Genomic DNA, 14,926 nt, shown 5'->3' with positions numbered 1-14,926 from the left:
GTCGCTAGTCAGCCTGGCAGCCGCACCCTGCACTGGTTTTGGTCGGCCAGAACGAACGAAGTCGACGGCACACTAGACAAGTCGATTAGACTGTACCTATTCCTTTTCAAGGCCTATTTCTATCATGTCATGCAGTTTTTGTAATTGACATCGGCCAAAATAAAGTTTATGAATAAAAATAACCTTAAAAAATTAAGTTAGGATTTTAGTTAACGGCTGAAGTACATTATTAATAATATTAATATCATTTATATTACACTGGAATATAATTTATTCTCCTCACAAAAGCTTTTCCGGGATTTACCTGAAAGCTTATTTAAAAGAAAAAAATTTAGCCCATAAACCAAAAAATTTTACTATGTTTTGTGTTAGGGCATTTATAAATCAATTAAAAAGCCCTCGGAGTGTGAAAGCTTATACAAATGGTGTAAAAATTAAATCGGCTAGCATAACCCAACATACATTTTATTCAATAAAAGTAAAGGATGATACAGGTAAGTTTCTTGTTAATTAGAAGATTTTAATTCCTATAATTTCATTTTAATTGAAATTTGTATGATTATATTTCATTTAAAAAAGGAGGTTGTTTCCAGAGTAAATTCTGTTAAATATGTCTTCTACAAATTATTGATGCATTTTACAATAGTGAAAAATAAATAATTTCTCTAATCAGCCTTACTACATTCATTTATATACGATATTTCAGTGTACTATTATCTCTTGTAAGGTCTTCATTTCGTAAATCTTAGTTATACTAATTGAATTTCATAGTAACTGCCCAAAACTTCACCACATACTGGCCTAACATGTGATTTTTAGAATTTCAGTCTATTTGTCTGTATTATGTGTTAGGCTGGTTTTAACTTAGAAACTTGTAGGAAAAAAGTTGTTCCTCACCCTCTAAAGAGCAATACAGAGAGCTAGATTTTTCAGCAAACTTTTATGGTGAATGAAGTCACAGGCAATTGTATTATAAAGGCAAAGAAAGCATGCTTTATTTGTACATTCTTTAATATCACTTATTTCACAGATCAACTTATTGATGAACTTTGCAATAAAGACCCCAAACTTGAAAAGAAACTCAGAATATTAATGTTAGAAGTTGAAGTAATGCGGCAAGATGGCAGGTTAGCGCCAAGTTTTTTGAAGAATCAGCATTGGAAACATTTGATGTTATTAGAAAGCCGTAATCAAAGAATAAAGTATCTAACTTATCTCTGGAAAACTGAAAAAACAAAGGAAAATACTAAAGTAAGTGAAAATTTTTAGTACTCTATTGTACAAATTTATTTTCTATGGTAAAACAAAAGTTTAATTATTCTTACTGTGACAGAAAACCTTAGAAAACATTGAGGATCATGCAACTGGATGTGCATTATCTAGATTGAAACTGGGTTAGGTTTCTTTGCAAGATTCCTGTGATAAGACTGCAGGAGTCATTAACTAATGATTTGAAGGATGTTAGGATAATGATAATGACTGTTATAGGTTCTGGAAGAATTTCTTGTGAGAAATCTTATGCAAAAAATATTTTTTACAGGCCAAAAAGGAAGCAAGAAAAAAAGAGCTAGAGACTACATCTCCTGAAGAAACAAAAGAATTTCCAGATGACCTGTTATATGGCATTAAATATAGATCATTATTCCTAAGAATCCGTGATCAATCCATCAACAATTTTGATAATTATAAGTAAATAAAAATATTGCAATACAGTATAATAATACTGATTGAATTTTAATTATTTTATCACTTAATTTCTTTTATTTCAGAGCATTGCAAGCTATGATACACGGACGACCCTTGATTGTAGACTGTTCATATGAAAACTATATGGTACATAGAGAAATTCTTAATGCTGCCAAACAAATGACATATGTTTTTGGGGATAATAGAATACACAAGGATCCATTTGATTTACATTTGTGCAATGTTAATTTAGAAGGAAGTTTCATGGAACAGTTAAAAAGAAATATACCTTCACTTGATGAACCTTGGTTTCCTATGAATATTCACACTGAAAGTTACTTGGACATTTTTCCTAAGGAAAAGTTAGTTTATCTTACACCTCACTGTCGGGAAGAGTTCACAGGATATGATTATGACTCTATTTACATTGTTGGATGTATGGTGGATAAGGTAATTAACTTTTTTCATCCATTAGAGTGTATGATAGGTGTGTGTTGATTTTATATTATATACTAGCTTTTGTGTGGCTTCGCACCCATGGGAAATTTCAGAAAAAGTAGTCCATGTCACTTCTGAAGGTCAATTTTATATTTGTGCCAAATTTGGGATGAATTTGGAATGAGTATTTGAATTTACTTATTATATTTATTTGTTTCAGATTAACAATGAACCATTATCGTTAGCAAAAGCTAAAAAAGATGGTCTAAAAATGGCTAAATTACCACTTGATAGATATTTAGAATGGGCCCCAGGCTCAAAAAAAAATTTAAACATTAACCATATGATTCCAATATTGTTGGACCTAAAACTAACTAGTGATTGGGAATATGCTTTACGACATATCCCTAGAAGGAAATTATTGGAAACAAAAATATTAGCCATGCAAAAGAAATTAAGAAATCCAGAATTGAAAAATGAGGTGATCAAGAACTTCAAAAAATATGCTAATCTTGGACCAATGAAACATAATCCTTTGGCTCCATTCAAAGACAGGAAATCTAAATCTCGAAAATCTTTGTATGATGATGACAGTATATAAAAAACATCTCGTAAGATAAACATGTCTTTATTTCATTTTATTATACCACACATTTTTCACTCATCCATCCCATTCATTGTATATTTCCCATGAGAAAAATATATTAAAATTAAGTAAACTAAATATTATCTTTTGTACAGTGCATTAAATGATTTATTTTTCTAAAGTTTAATTTATGTACAATAGACATGGGAATCTTCGTTAGTCAAACTGAATTTCACGTTTTTAAAGTACAATAGAAGATCTATAAATTTTATTTTCAACTCTGAACTATTGCACATTAATTCACATAGGTATTATATGCTTGCATAATTTGACAGTATCATCAAGTACTTTGATTTGTTTCTCATATAATGCATATATTAATAAATATAAACAGCAAAGCCTATATAAATCAAATAGGTACACAAAGTAAAAATATATTCCAAGTCACTTGTTAAGACCACTACTGCCTAATAAAATGCTTCAGGAAGATACTTCTACACAGTAATTAAATTGCACAATAAAATAAACTTGTGCCTAATGAAAGATCATTCAAAATACTATTCAGATTCAGATTAAAACACTCAGGGAGGCAACGGCAAAGTGCGCATATCCACATCGGCAGTTGCATTCTCTGATCTCTGTTTGATTGTGGCAAGAATCTCTTGCAGGTTAGATGGAAGAGATATGTCGGCAAGCGGCACAGCTGGTGGAGTCATAGGTCGTGACGGAGAATAAGCCTCATTCTGAAATTAACGATTATTTAACTACAACGTTGTAAAAATAAAAAAAAATACAAACACATTTAAATAACCTTACGGTATTATAATCGTTAATATTTAATATCAATAAAAAAATAATAAAAATCCAAAAGATCTTCATCATAGTTCATTATAAACCGGTTAAGGTTTAAGATCATGTCATAAAACTGTCTCACTGACTGTGTTTTTTACACAACACACAACAACTTTAATAAACTGCTAACTTCTTGAATATTTCACTAGAAATAACAGAATTTACTCTTAATTCACCTAAATGACAAACAATTTGGAACCGGAGTCAATTTGCTGACCTTTTTAAACTACCTCACAATCACAAAATGATGAACAGTCAGATCGCCATGGTGAATAGGTTAGATTAATTAAAAAGTTACAAAAACTGTAAGTTACCTCTCCAACCGAGGAGTCCGCTTGCGCCATCTTCATAATTTGTTGTTTTTGCTCCTCAATCTGTCTGTTTAGCTCCTCCATCTTGCATCGTAGCGTATTGCCGGGAGGATTGGCAGGCGTGGGAGGTACAGTGCCTCCACTACTAGATGAACCAGGACTATAGGCCTCTTCGTCGTCTGCACATGCTTCATAAGAAAAAAGAAAAATATTTATCGGAAGTTTAACAAAAAATCAACAAATATAATCGGTACTGATATATCGTGTCCTCTACGTCACATAACTAAATAAATCTATATGGGACAAATTACTCAGATTGAGTTTGGTCTCGAAGTAAGTTCGAAACTTGTTTAACGAGAAACCAACTCAACGACATACATACATAAAATCACGCCTTTTTTTAAGGAGGTGTAGACAGAGACTACATCTTTCCACCACGATCTATGCATCCACTTTTGCTTTCGCTTCATCCACGTTTATACGTCCCTCCATGCAAGCTCGACGGTTACGGGTACCTGCTACTATATCCAGGCTTCCCAAACTTGTGACTCACTTGGGTCTTTGCCATTTTTTTTCGATGACCCTCAACTATATAACTATAAATAGAAAGAGATATTTATTAACTGGCTGGCTCCAAAAGCGATGGATGTGCTTGCTGTTCTGAACATAGTTTCTGAAAACAGGGCTCGCCCCAGGGCGTCGCGACGCACAGTTAGGGAAGCCCAGTTCTAAACTATCTTTACTAATATTATAAAGCTGAAGAGTTTGTTTGTTTGTTTGAACGCGCTAATCTCAGGAACTACTGGTTCGAATTGAAAAATTCTTTGTTTTTAATAGACCAATTATCGAGGAAGGCTTTAGGCTATTTATCATCACGCTGCAACTATTAGAAGCGAAAAAATAATGAACAATGTGAAAAAAGGGGAAAATTAATTCCTCCTCGAGGGCTTCAATGATGCCCAAAATAACTATTCCACGCGGGCGAAGTCGCGAGCACAGCTAGTTTTATAATAAATACATATATAGATAAACATCTAAGACATAGATTTAAATAAATAATCTGACAAAATATTCATGCATGTTTTCTGGATTCCCTTTCTTACCTAACGAAGCGGCGATTTTGTCCTTGACGGAAGTAGAGAGCGCGGGCGACGTATACGTAGGCAAGGGCAAAGGTCGTCTCTTTGGTGACGTCGGTGGAGTATACGAACTCTTGCCCACCACGGGCGGGGTGTACGATCGCTTGCGTGACTCACGCGCAACCTGCGATAACATTCACTGTTATTTATTATATTATGTAAATAACCAATATATTTTTGCGTTCCTTATATTTCATATTGTCTGCGTACCCATACGGGTCACTTTTTCATACGGTGAAACGTTTGAGGTTTTCAAAGCCTGCATTTTAATTTATGGGACTCAATATGGAATGATCTCACTAAGAAAACATTGTCAATTAGACATCGTTTGCACCTTGTTAGTCGTTAACTGATAGCATAGTTTGAATTTCTCGGTCTAATCATTTTCAACTGGTACCAATTAAACGTGAAGATAATTCCGGATCAATTTATTATTTACCTATGCAGGTAAATAATAAATTGATCCGGAAAAATAGCAGGGAATCAAAGTATTGATCTATTAGCCGACTTTGCCAAAGCGCAGTGTCGTATTGACATAGGTAATGTTGTTCCGAAAGTTCATAAGATAGGAAACGCGCTAACAAAACATGAAATAAAACTCAACTTTATATTATTGATGCTTAGAGAAATCAGTCTTTATTTCTTACATTTATAAAATAAATTAGAATTCTGTATGTACACCTTTATTTACAGTTCTTTTAATTCAAATCAACTAACCTTTGCTGGAATTATATCTTTAGGAATGTGAGGGGCCATTCGTTTTTTTCTTTGTCGAATGACTATAGCAATCAGAAGGTGGGTTTTAACTTCTCCAAGACCAGGTCCATCAAGTGGTAGAAGCACAGGGGGCAAAGTGGTATTTGCTGACAGGGGGACTATGTAAAAATCTTTGACTGATGTTGTATTGGATACCTTCACGACTCCCAATCTAAAATGTAAATTTTGCATTGTGTTATTGTTTACATACAAACATACATCCGCTCTCCATACCAGAAATGTATCGGGAAATAAAAAGATATTGTTATTATTGTAAAATTCACCAACCTATTACGACTACTAAGATAGCTATACAAAGCTATATATTGCATTTTCTCTTCATCATTGGCTGCTTGCAATTTTAATATAACAATATCTTTGTTGCTGGCCCTTTTCATTTTGCCGATATAGTCCCACACTGTGTCGGGATTTATTCTTCCAACTATATCTAATTCTGTACTTAAATCATCCTCTAAATCTGCAGCACTTCCCGAAACCTGGACAAACAAAACAAATATGTTTTCACATAAAATTTGCGTATATATTGAAAATAAAGAATATTTATATAATTATCATATCGCCGAAAACACATTATTCCATTCCAACCTCGTGAGCAGCGACATAGAACCGTGCTACGTCAACCATGTTGATGCATCCATTCCAAATTATAGCAGAGGAATGTTCGACAGTGCTGCTGGGCTCTTGGTCACTCTCTGCTTCCACTGAAAATAATTATAATAAATAATTAAACAAGAACAGTAAAACAACAAACATAAACATACAACAAAAAATATATTAGTATAATTCATAAAATATACAATTTTACCTGAGATCCGATCTGGTTTGACTGGTGTAGGGATAATTATATTTGTATTCAACGAAAATGTTTTTGCTGAATCATAGTCTGTAGTACCATAGTCATTTATGTCATTTTTATAGCTATCCTCAAATACGTCCTCCCTCGACTTCCGCAAGTCTTCTTCAGAAAATGCTGAAGTTATCATCGGTTCATGAGGATCATACTCAGGATGGGCTTCTTTTAACATTGCCGATTTTGGCCTCTCCACTGAGTCTGAATCTGTAGAACTGAAAAATATAATTTTTTGTATTATAATCAAAAGTATTGTACAGCTAAAGTGGAATTAAAAAGTTTTCTAGTGATGGAAACAGACCCACATGGCTTATTTATTTACAGAATCTTAGAAGAACAACTTACTCATTCTTAGTCTTGCTAGAGACATTTTCTTGGGACCTAGACCTGTGTTGTTTAACTTTTTCTTCTGTACTGCTAGAATGTTTGGATCGCGAGCTTCGCCTTCTTTTAGGGCTTTCTCTTGAGGTGGATCTCTTCCTCGAGCGTGATCGCTCTCGTCCTTTCGACGCTGACCTAGAAGATTCTCGCGATTTTGATCTCTTTTTGGTTTTCGTTCTCGATCGCGATCTATGCCTAGAGCGCTCTCTAGAATCAGCTTTTTCTTTGGGTTCCGTACTAGACGTCTCCTTATTAGACACCGATTTCGTTCTACTTGACCTCCTACTTGATCGGCGCGTTGATTTCTCATCGCGAGTGTCCCTTTCCTTTTCAGATTCTCTCCTTGTCGATTTAGATTTTCGTCTTTCAGAACTGCGTTTTGACTCCTTCTTGTTCTTTTTGCTGTGACCGGAACTGCCATCGTCACGGCCTCGCTTTTTTCTACTGTGTTTCTTTTCAGAACTTTCCTTTTCAATTGCAGGACTAAAAGATAAAAAAGGTTTTAAAACGTACACATACAGTTATTTCACAATAAATACAAGTCAATTTACTTACGTTCCAGGGATAATGTCTTCTGGAGGAGGAACATCGCCGACAGTTTGGTCATTCAGAGCTGTAACTAAATCTTCAACTGGTACATTTGGATCCAGTTCTGTTGATACTGATTCTTTTGTTTCCATAACCTGAAAAATTTAAATATAAATTTTATACTGTTTTCACAATTACAATAAGTTTTCATAATATTATTTATATGCTTTTTTACCTCTTCTCCTTTGTGTGTCTTCAAAACATATGTCTTGCTGGCAGCCAAAAGATCAATTTCGGATTTTTTTATCAACTCCAATTGATGTTTAGCTTCTTGATCTCTCCATTCAGCCAATTCTTGACTCGCCAATTCTTCTGGTGATAGTCGCACCTACAAAAAAAAAATTTAATTGCATATAATAATTTATCTTAAATAGTAAAATTACACTTTATAATGTTAAATAAAAACTGCTGACCAATTGTTTCGGAGTAATACTATGATCGCAGATCTTCTGCCACAATGAAAGATTTTTGCGATCCTTGATATTGAACATTAGTGACCTATATTTGGCCTTGTACTTCATTCCCACATCTCGGCTAAACAACTCGTACAATTCATCTTCCGTGTCGTAAACGAACTGCAGTATTTCGTCTTCAGAAAACTTAGGTCCGTCATGTTCTGCCATTCGTGCTACCATTTGTTCTTGGAGAGCTTTTCTAACATTTTCCCGTATTGGTTCAGATGATTCCATCTTTTTAGTTATGTGTGTGTCTTTCCTGCGCGACGTTGATGGCGAAACTGCAGGGGCCTGTAACATAAAATTATCATAAATACGACAGGCTGATGAGTAATCAAAGTGTAAACAGATTCGAGGTTATGGTGATTATATAAGGATTGTTTATGAAATAAAGTTTCCACTAAACTTTATGGGCTCGCAAGCGCTACAGCAAGGAAACAATGTGTATAGAATTTAAATTAGCAACAACAGTGATAAAACTGGTAATAATAGAGGCGGGAGAGGGATTTCAAACTCACAGAGATATAACTCAAAGTGCGTCTCAAATTTGCACAATTATAATACTTCAAAGTAAAAAAAAATCTAGTACATTACTTGTGAATCCTACATGCGCACATGGATGTCCGTCCGCCTACACCAAATACACATTATTCATACAAAAAAAAAACTCCAATATTCACATGGGTGAAGTTATATCCTTTTATTAAACATGTATGTAGCTGCAATTTTAATCTCTGACGATAAAATAATCTGTTATAATCATGGTCATCACGTCATAATTGTTTGCTTAAATTTTAGAATATCTTCATAATAATTTACAACTATGGTTTAATAGTGGTAACCTGGATTTAAAATGTATGATAATGACTCATTTAGACTTACCTTTTCATATGTTGATTGTGATCTACTTGTAGTCCGAGCTAATTTCCGCGGTTCACTTGTACTTTTAGCAAAAGATGTACTCGCTTTTGGAGTTTCAATCAATTGCGAGTGTTGAGATTTGGGTGTTGATGGTGTTTTAGGCAAAATTTTAACTTCCTCTCTTGGTGATGACATTATCTTAGAGAGTCTTTCTTCCCTCGGAGAAGGCGTTATTTTGAATGACTTTTCTTCCTTGGGTGATGGGAGAACTTTAGGTGTTTTATCCTTGATTTCTAATTGATGAGCCTTTGCAGGTGTCTGCTGATCTGTTTTTTTAGGAATCCTCTCAAAGTTAAGTGTAGTTTGAATTTTATTTGTATCCAACAAAGACTTCTTTTTATTAATATTAGGTTTGATGGTGCTTAGAGTACCTGGACGCACAACCTCAAACGTTGGATTTTTCTGGAGCCATGCTTTTAAGTTCTCAGCTGTTGGCGCATTTGGTCCAGCCAATAATCTTCCCGATTTACGTTCATACACAATGACCTGAAAACAATTCAGTTGTAGCTACTAATTCATAAAATATTACCAACAACAAGCTTCATAAATATAAAACTTTTACTTACTCTTGATTCTGATTTCTTATCTTGTCCTTTATTGACATCTGCTTTGATAGGAGACTGGTTAGTCAAAGAATCCTGTGCATGTTTCAGTATGCAAGCATCGCTACAATATATGCTACTCACACGAGCATGTTTCTTGCACACAATACACCCAGTCTTAGAAGATGGTGTTTTATTAACATTTGATGTTGTTGGAGTTCCCTCAACTTCAGTTTTCTTTTGTGTTAATACCTATATTTAAAAATACAAGAACTTATAACTACTGTCTTAATCTGAAGGCATTACAAATCGCAAAGCAAACATACATATAATCAGTTCTTGTCCCTTACGGGGTACAAAAAGAAAGAAAATAATATAAAAATATATAAAACAAGTACAAAATTGTAATTAAAATGTACAAAACTTACTTTAGCAGGTGTTTTAGGGGATGGTTTTGTCTTCTTTATGCAATTCGGACATCGCCATTCAATACCTTGCTCTTCCATTTGTTGACCCATGGCTTTCGTAATGTTCACACACTTACCATGGAACCAGTCCTCACAGCTATCACAACATATCATAAAACGGTTATTGTGTGGTTGTTTACAAATACACCATAACCTGTGGAGAAATATATTCTAATAAAATATTTATTTTTCAAATATAAGAAACTAGAGAGCACCTGCGTTCTTGCCCCCGTAAAACGAAGGATTTCATTCCCTTAAGATTTCCCAAAAACCTTTCTAAGCAGTCATCACCCGTCCCATTACAATTTACATTTATGTCAAATTTCATTTATCTCTTTCTTTCTCGCTCAGCAGTTTTTGTAATATTGCAATCAGAGAGTGAGTGTTTTTTGCTTTTATATAAATAAACCTTATAATAGCTGTACAATTAATATTTTCTTTTGAACATTGTCATGAGTACCTGTAAGGATCATCTTCAGAGTTCCAACTTTCTTGAGATTCAGCAGATATTTTTTCAACAAATGGAGGAGTTGGAGGTGGTTGTTGTTGTTGTTGTACCACTTGTTCCTGCTTTTTAGTTGCAAGCTTCTTATTTATATATTGCTTGGAAGCTGAAATCACAGGAGGATCTGGAACTACAGCCACAGGAACTGGGACAGGAATTGGTGTTGGTGTTGGAATATCTACATTGCTGGATGTCTCCATCTGGCTCTTGCGCTTCGAAGACCTTGTTGCCGGCGCTTCTATAGGCGGCAACGTAATAACTCGTCCATCACGCCGCACTATCTCAATTGGATCCTTGCGGACAGCAATATTCTTTACTACTTTTTGTGAAGATTGGCCAAAAGCATTAGGTGTTGTTTGTGCATGTTGAAATGGTGACTGGACAGTTTTAGGTGTTGTATCAACTTTCCCTAAAACTTGTTTGTCAATAACTTCCTGCAGGTTTTCTGAACTCTCCACCAACTGTGCTACATGCATTAATAAGTCTTCTGTTAAACCTTCTTCCTCTGGTTGTAAACCACCAAGCAAATCCAAAGTCGGTGACAAGGGACCAGCCAAACCAGGACTATTCATAGCATTACTGGTAGTTATGCTTGGTTGAACTTTAACTGGTTGATTTGCTACACTGGTTGTATCTTGGAGTATTTGTGCCAAACTGGCATCATCTAGTTGTGGTATAAGTTCATAAGCTTTAACTTTTTCTGCAGGGTTAATAATTTTATCTTTTTGTTTGGCATAAGTTTTATGTGTCAACAGTATTTTCTGTTTGTCTTCATTATCTATCTGCATCCTTTCTACAACTCTTACTTCATTTCCTTCTTGGGTAACACTTGGAGCTACTTTTTTAATTTCACTGGAAGGAACTGGAACCTCCCTCTCGGGTTTTGTAGGTCCCTTGTTGTCAGTTGAAACTCTCCTTATAACATCAGGGGTAGAGAAAAGTGAAGTCATGTCAGATAAAAGAGCAGTGACATGTGCAGGTGTCTTCTTTTCCCTTTTTGAAACTTTTGGAGTTTGTTTAGAACTTGTTTTAAGTTCAGGGGTGGGTGGTGGTACAACTAAGGATATTTCCGAACTTGGTATTAAGCTTTCCAAATCCACTTCATGTTGTTTCTTTTCAGAAGCAATCTTTAATTGAACTTTCTCTTTAATATCACGTTTTAGGAGAGTTTTGTTAGGCTTGTGTCTGGAGATTATCTTATGTTCTTTGCTTATTTTGGGAGTAGTAGATTTTAAGATCCTGGGCTTTAATTTACTCTTTTTAACTTTCAAAGAACCAGTTCGATCTCTGGTATCTTTGTAATCAGAATCCGAGTCTCTATCTGGAATACTATCTCCTGAAGAACTTACTGATGAAGATGATTCACCACTTTCTTCAGATTTCTTATGAATATTTGAGACCTTTCCACTATCTCCAGATTTTTTAATTTTGGGCAATACTGTTAGTGGCTTGTTCAATACATCATTTCCTTTTAAAATTATTGGTGCCTCTGTGGGATTGATGAGAATCTTTTTACCTTTTGGAATGATTTGCTGCTCAAGTATAGTGATCTTTTTAGAACTGGGAACTGGTTTTGGAGGTGGTGTATGGGATATCTCAATTTGTGGTTCATCATATCCAGCAAATTTGTCATTACTTTTTGGCAATGCTTCAATTGGTGATGTAAGGGTTGTGTAGCAGTGATCATTTTGAAATCCAACAAGGCTGTTTTCTCTAGTCTCAATTCTTAAAGATTGCAGCATTTCGGCCCCACTATCTGCAAAATAGAAGAAAAACTGATGACTTTAGAGTGAATTATGAGCTTACTAAATTGTGATAACTAATAAATTAGCAAGTTCAGTGAATTATATCTTTTATTATGCACCACAGCTTAATTTGTATAGTTTTATGAAAACTTGGGCATATTTATAAACATGTAATAATTTGTTATTAGCACATACCATATTTAATAATGCTGTTTGGTTCATCATAATAACTATCTACTGAGAGTGTAACATGAGGTACTTTATCATCTTCTGTCTCAGAGTCTGTAGCATCATCTGGTCTGCCTTCATGACCAACTCTGACCACACTTATTCCAGCTGCTTGTGTTCCATCAGTCCCTAGAATTATATAGGAACTTAATTGTAGGGGGTAGGTTATCAAGACCGTCTTTTCTTTTAAACAATAAAAAGCTTAAATTTTTTTGCAAAATAATAATATTATATATGTGTAAATAAATTTAGACAGACACTAGTATGACAGCAAATGAGAAGTTATGCTTTTACTATTAAACCACGGGAATGATTTTGATGAAATTTTGCATGAATAAAGTTAATTATTTGAAGTCAAACAGTTACTTTTGTCAAAAATTCTCACAAGAACTAAGCCCGTGGTGATAGCTAGTAAAACTAAGATAAAAGTCACCCCAAACAAACATTTCTGCTTTGGCGCCAAAACATTGTTTATAAAACAACTTTGTTTACTATTCCATTAAACTACCGAAGAACGGGTTATTTAAAAAATGTGAATTATTTTATTTAGATTCAACATATAAAACAGTAACAAATAGTTTTTAAACGGGTTTTGTGAGAAATTATGTCAGAACAATTGATTTTTAAGGCATTAGACTGGGTCCGTACATATTATTTTGTTTTCCATTGTCTTAAGATAAAAGGATGGATGGTAACACTACACCATAACCACGAAAGAAGCTTACCCATAAGAGTTCCAAGTAAATTCTGATCAACTGATAGCGATCCATCCTTGTTTACAATAACAACGACAGAACTGTCCGCTTTTGTAGAAGGTCCATTTAAGTCCGTATAATTAGTTATCACTGTATTTGACATCTTGCATATCAATTTATGCACTACTTCAATGCAAGTTCTCTATTTTTAGCCATTTTAACACACATACACCACTTCTATAAATGACGCGATCTAGCGCAGCACGCCTGCCGCCATTTTGAACTCAACTTCGACCGCGCCGCTTCGCGTTATCAAAAACAATAGCAATACGAAACAGTTTGATTATTACTTATAAACAAAATGTACATTCTTTGTATTTTGGGCACTAAATCTTAAGTCAATTATGAGAGTTTATATCAAAGGAATCTCCAATTTCTCAAAAGCGGCACTTATTTTTCAAAACCAACGCGAGCATAGACTCACGACGAAAGAATGAGTGAATGAAAACAAATAAGCAATGAAACCATAGAGTGCGAATATGAACAATGGTAGTGATGTCTAGCAAAGACATAAGATAGGCAATCGATAAACAATTGTATCTGTCGATAGGTATATTTGGAGGCTTACCACAACCTTTTATAGAACCGTTCAAATATTAAGGCAGTTTATTAGCAGGCCTGCTCAAAACTCCTACCATGACGTCTTATAAGGTGAACGGTTTAAGCTGAATGATGAACGGTTATTTTGTCTATGGCTCAATGTGGAGATGTCAATAAAGAAACGTTCAAACCTCTAATAAAAATAATAATACCATAATAATACAATAATAATATAATTAAAGATAACAAATACTTATAAATTAAATTAAATATGAAGTTAACCTAAATTTTTCTGAATTGCAATGCATTGTTGCACGGTATAAAATACTTTTATTTGTATAAATTAAATAAATGTTAGTTTAAAATGGTTTTGAACGACCGTCCGAACGAATCGGCCTGTCACATAAATTTAAAGTAGGTAGGTACCTGCTAGAATACTTGAGTGATACTTGATAGTTTTCGATAACTTTAAATTCGTCCCTAAGTCATAAATAATGTTTTTAATGTGTAGAGCCGTTCTGCAACCACTTTAAATATCCTTTTTTTACTTGTCACGGCTTTTTAAGTCGACGCGCCTTACCTCACAACAGTTTTAGAAGTTTGCCGGATCGCAGTGATTTTTAATATTCTTAACTTTTGAGGCTATTATTTATTTTACAAGAAAACTATATAATGTCGTAAGTAGAAAGTGTTTACTTATAATACCAAGGTATGTAAACATTGATTCCTTTATTTCTTAGAGTCATCTTCATCCTACTCCCAGCTTCACCTGCTTAAGGCAATAATCTTTATTTTCACTTTTGCAGTAAGTTTCGGAAATCCTTATTTAGTGAAACCTGCAAATTTAAAATCTCTAGCCCTACCAGTTTGCCTGGTGTGTTGACCTACAGGCACTCAATCCATGAGTTTTCTCTTTTAATTACATTGTCTCAGTTTTAAACTATACCTAAATGTTCTTTAACTGTTTTAGTACTGGGTGGACCTGAAGGCCAAAATAAAACGTAAAAATAGAACAATTCGAGAGAGCATCAGCAGGACGGGAGGTGGGCCCGCCAAGTGGGGAAGAGCTAACAGAAATTGACATAACATTTTTAAGTATCCTTGGTGCGGAATATGGCATGGGTTTACCAGCGGTGCAGGTGAACCCATTGCAGGTAAGA

General features: G+C 34.5%; 2 protein-coding genes across 2 annotated transcripts; one reads left to right on the top strand and one right to left on the bottom strand.

Moving 5' to 3' along the window:
- The first annotated feature begins 39 nt into the window (after window positions 1-39).
- LOC106140124 (mitochondrial ribonuclease P protein 1 homolog) lies at window positions 40-2,747 on the top strand. Its single transcript, XM_013341656.2, has 5 exons — window positions 40-494; window positions 1,031-1,251; window positions 1,541-1,689; window positions 1,770-2,136; window positions 2,345-2,747. Exons 1-5 carry the CDS (start codon window positions 359-361, stop codon window positions 2,723-2,725), a joined length of 1,254 nt encoding a protein of 417 aa, XP_013197110.2. The 5' UTR covers window positions 40-358; the 3' UTR covers window positions 2,726-2,747.
- Window positions 2,737-13,677, bottom strand: LOC106140123 (uncharacterized). Its single transcript, XM_013341655.2, has 17 exons — window positions 13,197-13,677; window positions 12,439-12,600; window positions 10,454-12,254; window positions 9,955-10,147; window positions 9,551-9,778; window positions 8,946-9,470; window positions 8,022-8,354; window positions 7,784-7,936; window positions 7,576-7,703; window positions 6,985-7,503; window positions 6,595-6,854; window positions 6,375-6,490; window positions 6,057-6,265; window positions 5,730-5,940; window positions 4,977-5,136; window positions 3,877-4,061; window positions 2,737-3,453 (listed from the first exon to the last, which is right to left on the bottom strand). Exons 1-17 carry the CDS (start codon window positions 13,327-13,329, stop codon window positions 3,292-3,294), a joined length of 5,478 nt encoding a protein of 1,825 aa, XP_013197109.2. The 5' UTR covers window positions 13,330-13,677; the 3' UTR covers window positions 2,737-3,291.
- Window positions 13,678-14,926: the final 1,249 nt, after the last annotated feature.

The sequence above is a fragment of the Amyelois transitella genome, chromosome 3, assembly GCF_032362555.1.
Source record: "Amyelois transitella isolate CPQ chromosome 3, ilAmyTran1.1, whole genome shotgun sequence".
Classification (NCBI taxonomy): domain Eukaryota; kingdom Metazoa; phylum Arthropoda; class Insecta; order Lepidoptera; family Pyralidae; genus Amyelois; species Amyelois transitella.
The sequence above is the reverse complement of the archived record's forward strand: the minus strand, read 5'-3'. Positions and strand labels throughout refer to the sequence as shown.

Coding starts and splice junctions, on each gene's coding strand:
- LOC106140123 (XM_013341655.2), bottom strand. CDS start 13,329: ATGTCAAATACAGTGATAACTAATTATACGGACTTAAATGGACCTTCT. Junction 9,779..9,954: donor CCCCTAAAACACCTGCTAAA/GTAAGTTTTGTA, acceptor TTTTAAATATAG/GTATTAACACAAAAGAAAAC. Junction 4,062..4,976: donor CAAAATCGCCGCTTCGTTAG/GTAAGAAAGGGA, acceptor TTTCTTATGAAG/CATGTGCAGACGACGAAGAG.
- LOC106140124 (XM_013341656.2), top strand. CDS start 359: ATGTTTTGTGTTAGGGCATTTATAAATCAATTAAAAAGCCCTCGGAGT. Junction 1,252..1,540: donor AAACAAAGGAAAATACTAAA/GTAAGTGAAAAT, acceptor TATTTTTTACAG/GCCAAAAAGGAAGCAAGAAA. Junction 2,137..2,344: donor TTGGATGTATGGTGGATAAG/GTAATTAACTTT, acceptor TATTTGTTTCAG/ATTAACAATGAACCATTATC.